The 10,280-nt window shown below is 43.0% G+C and overlaps 1 protein-coding gene across 2 annotated transcripts in view; it reads right to left on the reverse strand.

The window, feature by feature from the left end:
* LOC118402209 (xenotropic and polytropic retrovirus receptor 1 homolog) overlaps positions 1-10,071 on the reverse strand; it is a 36,222-nt gene extending 26,151 nt beyond the window's left edge. For both annotated transcript variants that reach the window (XM_035800226.2, XM_052477079.1), the window contains exons 1-2: positions 9,584-10,071; positions 1,213-1,264 (exon numbers count right to left, since the gene is read on the reverse strand). In XM_035800226.2, coding sequence (XP_035656119.1) covers positions 1,213-1,264; positions 9,584-9,652 — 121 coding nt within the window. In that variant the 5' untranslated portion in view covers positions 9,653-10,071. The remainder of the gene's footprint in view (positions 1-1,212; positions 1,265-9,583) is intronic.
* Positions 10,072-10,280: the final 209 nt, after the last annotated feature.

Here is a 10,280-nt window from a genome sequence, read left to right on the forward strand (position 1 = left end):
AATTTATGTTCGCTTAGTAGATATCGCAAACCAAGGGCTTAGACCTATAGGAGTTAGTTATTATTCCAGAGTATTTTGTGTAGAACATTGATTTAAAAAATTACAATTAAATCAATTTTAATCCTACGGTAGGTGGTTAAAGTATTTGAAATGATTTCAAATTGTATTTGAACCCAGGTCTAACACACAGACATGCACGCGTTCTGATAGCAAACCATTTCTATCCCTTGAAAGAAGGGTCCCCTCAAGCTTTGACTCGCCTAATGCCTCTAACTTCAGGCACATCTCAGGGTTGATCGATACCAACTCTTTTCACCCTAATCAGCTACACTATACAATCCTCCACCTACATGTGTGTACTGCAGTTCCCTCCAGCTTTGACTGTGTTACAGACCTCAGGCTCCTACAAAAGGTGTTGACAGGCGAGTGGAACAAAGTAGCCTCTGTGGCCTGGTCAAATGTAACAAGCTGGATTAAGTCTTCAAGCTCACAATGCCATGCAGGCACCACAGGGAACTCTTAACAAAGGACCATGAGGCGTTGCACTGAGAATCACGCTGTAGAAATGGATTAGCCGTCCAATAAACTGAGGACAGCTATGATTACGCCAGCGACAATAGAAAAAGGAGCAAAGCATTCTGTCATTCTCCTTGCTGTTAGACCAAAGACTGATGGACAGAAACTTTGTTTAAAGAAAGAGGGGTATTTGAGGGATGAAGTTTGCTTATTGTGCACTTTTCTTCCTCAACACTCTTCCTCTCCCTGGCTCAACACTCTCCCTCTCCCTGGCTCAACACTCTCCCTGGCTCAACACTCTTCCTCTCCCTGGCTCAACACTCTCCCTCTCCCTGGCTCAACACTCTCCCTGGCTCAACACTCTCCCTGGCTCAACACTCTCCCTGGCTCAACACTCTCCCTGGCTCAACACTCTTCCTCTGCTGTCTTTCCTTCTCTCCATTTTCCACTTTGCCCAGCGCTTTTCTCTCTTGGTCCATCAAATGCAGGTGATTGACTTTGTTCATGCATTGACATCTGCAGCAGTTTGATACTGAAAGGCCATGGGCTACCTAATAGTGGTGTGTTGGGGGGGACGTGGGGGTCAGGGTTGGGCCCTAATAGTGTGCAATATGCACGTACACTGTACACACACACACACACACACACACACACACACACACACACACACACACACACACACACAGCTTATTTTACCTTCGATAGAGGGTGCCTGGTCCTGGGCAGAATACAGCATATCCTTGAAAGCCTGCAGAGCAGAAATATAAAATCAAGAAAGGGGTAAATAAAATAATAATCACTAACCTAACTAATCGGATGACACATAAAAAGGCCTAATGCACTGCAGACATTTTGTTTGAGGCGACATGACTTATGTTTCAACATGTAAACCCTTTAAATGATGCACTTTAGGTGCACACATGTAAGCCTACAGCACAATGTGTTATAACAGCACATGATACAGTGTGACTATTTTACTCGCATATGCACCTAAATGTTTTGCTGTGCGACCCAGAATCTTTTATTTAGGAGCACCAGCGCACCTAGAAATATGAAGTATTATTACCTCATACTTTTCATTCTCCTCAATGTCTGTGTCCACCTACATTTTTTTGTTTTGTTACTTAGGCGCACACGTCCTCCTTGTAAAAAAGCTCAGCGTAGAGCCCTGTGATGTGCTGTAGAGTATGACTCATGACGCTGACACTCCTTAACATGGGCAACCAGATTATTCCACCGCTGACTAGCTAAAAACAGCCAGAGAATTTCTGCCCAGGAGCAAGTAAGCAGGCAGGCACAGAGGTAGACAGACGGAGACCAGAGAGAGAGGCCAGAGACAGTACAACCAACCAGCCAGCCAGCGGAAGCAGCCGAGCTGTGTGATAAAAACGGGTCATGCAAATCTAACAATAGAGAAGAAAGGTGAAAAAGGGGAAGTGTTCTGTCCCAGCTTTCCTTGGCATCAGGATGACAAAGGAAACAGTCAAGGTTATTCTGGTGCATCACGGAGCCAATCACACAGAACAGAAGGTGCTTTTTCGAAGCCCTAGCCCCCTAGCCAGAGTCCAGACAATGGGTTCAGAATAGACAGAGTCAGCAGCAGATAGCTACTGCAGTCTTTCTACATCTGTGCGTGTGTGTGTCCCAGAGTGCAGAGAACAAGAAGCCCCTCGTTATTGTGGAGAGGCCAGTGAGACAGACGACAATACAAGTCCTCGGTGCCAATAGAGCCGCATGGTCAAGGTCACTCATGCTCTGCTGAATGAGTGGATTCAGTAGATTTACAAACAAGAGCAGCGAATGAAGAGAACAAATGGACAAAGGATTGTGAAAGAAGTCTAGTTCACTGGAAGACAACCTATTGGTTGTTGTACCGAAGTGGACAAGTGCAAACAGGAGTTTCAAACTCTTGCCTGTTTTATTTCTGCCCATGGTGGATGATGAGCACGTGGTGCTGTTTGTGCATGACCTGGGATCAGTCATTGCGCTTTGGGTTCGTTGGCATACTTGTGTTGTGTGGGAGTGTTTGGAGTTTCTGTGTGTGTATTATCTTACAGTGGGAATCACAAATCAATCATTCCCAATCATTCAGTGTTTGCTGGTTCTTTATCAGGGTTCCATACTGTCACCTTATCCAACTTGTGTGTGTGTGTGTGTGTGTGTGTGTGTGTCCAACACTGCCAACCCCCACTGTTCCCAACAACAATGATGTAAGCAGATCCATTCTCACATGCTTGTTTTTTTTTTCTCTCATCATGTGACTCATTGGAACAACAGCTTCACCATCAGGCTACAATAACAAGCATCCTCAGTTCCTCAGTCCAATACATGCTTTTTAAAAAGTGTCCAGATAAATGCTACTCCTAGCCAAATAGCCTGGGGTCAGCTTTCGCTGCCTTAAGCCAAGCCTTTAGACACGATTAGAAATTGTGTCCTTTAGAGTCTACCCTACCTAGGTGGATGATAAAAAGGACTTGCACTAGTTTATACCTATTCTCTTAGAACTTGGCTAGATCAGATAGAATCTCAGAAACAGTCAATAGCGAGACGGTGTGAGAACCAAAAGACTAGGGGCCCCATCTGTGTAGTCCTCCATCTTAGCTGTGGTCGTCTGCGAGGGGTTCGTTGCGTTCCAGCCCGTCTCCACACAGTCGGACCGTACGTATCATCAGACTGCCAGCCTACATCATATTAATGTGGTTCCGAAGATGTAAAACGCTTCAAGGCATTGTGAGATCTGATCATTTTTGCACAGTGCGGCGGGCTGGAACGCGACCCGGTGTCTTTCTTACTCTGCCCTGTAGCTGAGCCAGTTGAGGACAGTGATATGACCCCGCCGTGAGCCTGGTCCCTGCTCTGCACCCCACGAAGACGGCCACAGGACTGTCCCTGTGAGAGCGAGAGCTAATATCAAATGGAACAGTCCACCGTTGAACGCTCCAGTAGTTTTATTAGAAACATTCATTTTGACCACACGGGAAGGTCTGAAGATGACCCCTTTGTGGTAAAATCATTGCTAGTAAGTAAAACCACGGGGACATTTAGCTCCTAGGCTTTACCGTGAGAAAGTGTCTTCCTCTTTTTCACATGACGTTTTCTACCTTTGTTTTGTACTACTTTCATACTAGCAGTCCAGTGTTTCCATAGGGTTGTTCGATTTTAAAATGGTGACTGTGAGGAACAGATAGATTTTGACTGAGCAGCTAATTGTTTGTGGCACAGATGGTAGGGATGATAACAGCAACAGAGGCAGCGATGGCATGACGTGGTCTGCTTACAAAGCTCACCAACTGTCATGCGACGCTCAGCATGTAGCCTTAAAAAGACAGGGCGCCGTGCTACTAGTGTGTACGTGACAGAGAGGGCAACTGCCCCTGCTTGAGCCTGTGTCTGTGCAGTAAGTGTATCAGCGGGTGCTAAAGCGTAAGTTTCTTAAAGAAAGCAGAACACTACAGGCAGGCGATTATCCCTTTAGCCCAACCTCCCTCCATCCTCCCTATTCTCTGACGCTGTACTCCTGTTGGCCTTTCACAGGTCTGTGGTATCTTTGCATGTGGCTGTACTCACACAGCATGGACCGTATTACAGGCCAAACAACAACACAAGGCCAGCCAAAATCAAAGCATTGTGGACTGTGGAGGTGTGTGTGTATTTGGCTACACCAGGAGGAGTCTAGGAGACAGAGCCTGGTTAGAATGAACAGTCAAGTTGAGGGACTTCTGACTACAACTGACCGCTGACTCTGTCTGCAACCCCACTGCATTCGTCTGCCTAAGCTATTAACTACTGGTGAGTTAGCCACTGCATCTCAAATGTGAGATTGTAAACCATAATCAGGGTCATATTCATCGAACAGAAAAAAACTGACTGAAAAAGGAAGGGACTACCTGAACGGTTCAAATAAGAAACTTGTTTTTGTTTTCCGTTGCAAACCGTTTAGCCCTAATGAATACGACCCACCCTTGCTTTCTGCAATGACAACAGCGATAATCATAAACTGTGACTTTAATTGGTTCGGCGCATCAGGTGACAGCCAGCAGCCAGAAAAATCAGCTGACACCAGCGTTCCACAAGAGCGAAAGATACAGCAGTGTAGACAACAACAGAGGTCACACAGACAGCACTAAGACTGGCACTGGTTGTTATTCTCAATGACAACCGTAACCACAGTCACACACACACACATGAATACAGACAGACATGAATATGGCACGCAAACACATGAATGCGCACACAGTCACACAGGGTCAATCTGACGTCTGCATTCTACGGTGACACGGCCTCTACAGAGGTCCGGGCGTTCATACTTCTTGCGCTTCGCAGAGCAGCGCAGAGCTGTTGTGAAGGAAGTAGTCAAGGAAGTGAGTTTGCTTATACAGGACCTCCCGCCCTCACCTACCATCAACCAATCATGTCAATGCAGAGCTATATGTAACCCTCCACGTTGTTACAAAATTTGGGCGGCGCGCGGCCATGCGGTACAGAGCTCCTTTTGGACTCTGCGTGCTACCGGAGGCTCCGCAATTGCGTCACATTCTTCATACAGAACCTCCGACCACATTTCAGGTATAAATCGGCTTTAAGCCTCAGCCCGTTTCCCTGCTGAATCTAATTCAGAGGCAGTACAGTGCTCTGCTCATACAGAATGGTGAGTGCAGAGGTCAGCTTCCCTCTTGCCCTGAGAGAGAGAGAGATCAGTGAACAAATACAATACCTATATTCTCAGAGCTGCACATGCATATGTGTGTCTGTGTGTGTTCACACTCAAACAAACCACACACACACACAGTAAGGCAGAATCTAACAAACAGGTTCTCATAAATAGGCAGATTCTCAGAATACACTTCTGAAAACCACGACACAAGTGATAATTCGTCCCTATGTGTTGTGCAACTCTAGCCAACAGCCGGGAGGGAGTCTGAAAAGACAAATTGTGTCATCATTGTGTAAAGAACTGACCCCAGCAATAGCCAGAGACATCATTCAGTGTCTGTTCCAGCCCTGCCAATCTCTAATCGGTAGGCTAATCCCACGATGGAAACCTCCGCAGCACTGATGTTAGATGATTAAATTATATGTACTGCAGATGGAGAGTGCTACTTTCTGAGGGAGGGGCTGGGTGTGGTGGACACATAACTAGACCATATTTCATACATTTTTAAGAATGCCGGCCAGCACACCTGCATGGATCAATATGCCATAAATCTATTTGGTGTGTATGCTTATTTCATAACAAAGAAATGCTTAAGGGACCACTGGTCTGGACCCATTTTGTTCACACACTGTCCAGCAGACTGTGGGAGGGCAAGCTGACCCTTTACAGAGATGTTTTATTTTAAAGAATCAGTGCAAGAAGCAGCAATGCGTAGATTAGAACTGGAAGCAGCTGTGGCTCAGTCTGACTGAGGACTGCAGCCGTCGTCACCTCCAAATGCAGGTGCTCATTGAAGAGCTACAGTATGTTGCTGCAGTCCACACCGGTTCCATAGATTGCAGGTCTTCTCAATCATCCCCATTGAACAGAGGCACAGAGTTTGTTAGTAGCTGTGATGTAGGGTTCAGCCAGAATAAGACTAACGTAAAAACAAAATGTGGGAAAAAGTCAAGGGGTCTGAATTAGAGGTCGACCGATTAATCGGAATGGCCGATTAATTAGGGCCGATTTCAAGTTTTCATAACAATGGGGAATCTGTATTTTTGGGTGCTGATTTTTTTATATATTTTTTTATTCCTTTATTTAACTAGGCATGTCAGTTAATTAAGAACACATTCTTATTTTCAATGACGGCCTAGGAACGGTGGGTTAACTGCCTCGTTCAGGGGCAGAACGACAGATTTTCACCTTGTCAGCTCGGGGCATCCAATCTTGCAACCTTACAGTTAACTAGTCCAACGCAATAACAACCTGCCTCTTTCTAGTTGCACTCCACAAGGAGTAAGCCAAGGTAAGTTGCTAGCGAGCATTAAACTTACCTTATAAAAAAACAATCAATCATAATCACTAGGTGATATTACTAGATATTATCTAGTGTGTCCTGCGTTGTATATAATGTGACTGAGCATACAAGCATACAAGTATCTAAGTATCTGACTGAGCGGTGGTAGGCAGAAGCAGGCGCGTAAACATTCATTTAAACAGCACTTTCGTGAGTTTTGCCAGCAGCTCTTCGTTGTGCATCAAGCATTGTGCTGTTTATAACTTCAAGCCTATCAACTCCTGAGATGAGGCTGGTGTAACCGAAGTGAAATGGCTAGCTAGTTAGCGCGCACTAATAGCGTTACAAACGTCACTCGCTCTGAGCCTTCTAGTAGTTGTTCCCCTTGCTCTGCATGGGTAACGCTGCTTTGATGGTGGCCAGAGAGGAGCGAGGAGAGGGACGGAAGCTATAGTGTTACACTGGCAATACTAAAGTGCCTATAAGAACACCTATAGTCAAATGTTAATGAAATACAAATGGTATAGAGGGAAATAGTCCTATAATTTCTATAATAAGTACAACCTAAAACTTCTTACCTGGGAATATTGAAGACTCATGTAAAAAGGAACCACCAGCTTTCATATGTTCTCATGTTCTGAGCAAGGAACTTAAACGTTAGCTTTCTTACATTGCAATATGTGCTCTTACTTTCTTCTCCAACACTTTGTTTTTGCATTAAAATGTTTCATTATTTATTTGAGGCTAAATTGATTTTACTGATGTATTATATTAAGTTAAAATAAGTGTTCATTCAGTATTGTTGTAATTGTCATTATTACAATTTTTTTTTAATTAAAAATTGGCCGATTAATGGGTATCGGCCTTTTTTTGGCCCTCCAATAATCGGTATCGGCGTTGAAAAATCATAATCGGTCAACCTCTAGTCTGAATACTTTCCGAAATCTTATAGTTAGTCGTTTCATAAATTGATTATACTTTTTTTAAAATATTATTAATTTTAAGCCTTATTCATACAGTTTTGTTGAATAGGAAATACATCAAATATTTGTAGTGTACTTGAGCTTGTATCCTCAGCAATTTATCAGTTTTAACCAGAAAGGTAAGATTTGAACCTTTCTTGCAGTATGCAGCATTACTAGTTATTGTTTATTGCACTCATGATAAATAATTACTTGGGAGATTACGTAGATTATATTTTCAATTACAAATAGTTTTAACGTTTCAGAGGTTAATTCCTCAATCTCAGTTCTGTGCATACCAGCATGTGACAAAATCAATGGTGCAAAACCAAAGATATTGATCTGTTTTAAGCAATCAATCATGTCATTGTGATGACTAACTTTTACACCAATCGGAGGTAAAAATAAAAAATAAAAAAAGGATATGTAATTCAAATCAATTTTATGGGGTGAAAACGCAAGCTTGTGTAAGGTAGTAACACAACCTGTCCACATTAGCGAAGTTAATGCAACATACAATAATTTAATATGGCAAAGTAATTCAACTTGTCAATTTAAAAAGGTGCAATATGCAGAAATCAATCTGCCATTCCCTGGTTGTTAAAATTTGAATAGTTCGCCTAATTTCAGTTTATGTGACAAAACAAGCAATCTAAACCCGGGTTCCCCAAGCCACGAGTTCGCTACATCTGCTAAACATGTGTTCAGTGTGACAAATACATGTTTTTTTTTTTGCATTTTTATTGTTGGACATGAACTGTAAAAACACCAGGAAATCAACTATTTTAAATTTGACAAAACTGTTCCCAAGTATTCCCACGCATAAGACATTGGTGATTGTAAACAAATAATAGATTGGATTTATATAGCACTTTTCTACTAACTGACGGTGCTCAAAGTGCTTTACGTTCTGACCTCATCCACCATCAATATGTAGCACCCACCTCAGTGATGCACGGCGACTATTTTTGTGCCAGAACTCCCACCACACACACATCAGCTACCAGGTGGAGAGGTGAGGAGTGATATATGCCAATTAGGAATGAGGGGGATGATTAGGTGGCCATGACAGAATGTGACCAGGTTGGGAATTTAGCCATGACACAGGGGTGAACACACCTACTCTTACAATAAGCGCCATGGGATTTTGATTGACCACAGAGAGTCAGGACACCCGTTTTAACATCCCATCCGAAAGACGGCACCCTATGCAGGACAATGTTACCAAATGTAATCAAGGTTTGAAACAATTATGTTTTAGTCAACAACAAAAAATAATGATTATGTTCTGGCCCCCCTACCATCCGCTGAATAACAAATTGGCCCACGGCTGATTCTAGTTGATGATCCCTGATCTAAACCCTGTGAAATATATTTTCAATTTCCGCTGTTTGAAGCTGGTGTACAAAACCGAAAGTAAAAGATGCTATAACGAAATTTAAGAAGGGAAGCATAGAAATAAATAGCGCACATCTACCGCTTCTTAGATTTGCGTTCAATAAGAATTACATTTATAATTCACATTTCTGTGAATTTCGTCGGTTGCCCAAAAAGTTACATATTTGCAGTTAAGATTATAGTACATGTTGCCCACTCACCAACTATTGCAACAATGACATTATTTCTTAACCATTTAGAGGGTTTAAAAATGCTCTCAAACACAATTTAACTGGTCACTCTGGTCTAGACTAACGCAGAAACCTGAACGTCTGAAGTCTCTAATCCTAGCCGATTAAACTCAACACCACGATTTACGATGGAGTTGAGCGGCGACTAATTTAGTGTGGGCGGACTGGAGCTCCGATGTCTCAGTAAATTAAGTTCTTATCCAAAACTGCTGATTTCAGCACCGAAATAGCCTGCAATTACAAACGAGATTGTTCTGTGTAATTGCAGGCTGTTCTTTGGGTGCTGAAATCAGTCGTATTTCGTAAATCGTGGAGTTGAGTTTAGTCGGAAAGGGTTCAGCCGAAACTATTTTCGATTCTGGCGAGGTGGTTACCGAGATAATTTAGCAAGCTAACCCGATATTACTAGTTGGGTTGGCTATAAAAAAACGAAGCTCCGTTAAGAAAACCCCCTTTTGGGCACCTACTGTAGCTAGCATAATTTAGCTAGCTGCGCAAGCCAACAAGCAATACCGCTAACGTTAGCTAGCTAGCTATTTACCTCATACTGGATGTATTGTTTTCTCCATTCAGGAGTGATGTGCGCCGAAAGGTGCTCCGTGAATTTCATCCTTCCTCAGCGGTTCCCCTCCCGGGGTTTCGACGATGAAATACTAGCTGTCAGATGACTTTCTTTGCGGTGAATGGATATCATACAGCTAGCTTTTTTAAATAAAGCCAGCGTGGATGATGTGACAGAATCACCACTGAGCAATGTTTGTCATCCAGATTATGACTGTGCTGCTCGGTCCAAGATCCCCTTTTTCTCCGTCTCACATTATGGTCGGAGAACGTTGGCGGGACAACCCCGAAACATAACTGCAAGATGATGCTCCTCTCCGCCTTTATCTTAACTATATTGTCACTATAATACACTCTTATTTCGCCTTTAGTTGTTACTTTGACAATATTGTTTTTGTGATAACACGGGTCTAGCCTCTTGTGCTGTAAAATCGTTCAGTCGCCATCATTGGGTAGAAAGTGACGTACTTGTGTCGTCACCGCTCATAGAACGCACAAAATCATGCGTGTAATCATTACGCCAATTCTGTTGCAAAACGTTTCGTCTGTTGTAGAACGTAATTGCAACAGAAACCATTTACTCCAAACATATATATATATATTGCAACAGAAACCGTCTAATACAAACGGAAAACGTTTTGCAACGAAAACGAGAGTTTATATTGGCTAAATTCAGG

The sequence above is a fragment of the Oncorhynchus keta genome, chromosome 23 (assembly GCF_023373465.1).
Source record: "Oncorhynchus keta strain PuntledgeMale-10-30-2019 chromosome 23, Oket_V2, whole genome shotgun sequence".
NCBI lineage: Eukaryota > Metazoa > Chordata > Actinopteri > Salmoniformes > Salmonidae > Oncorhynchus > Oncorhynchus keta.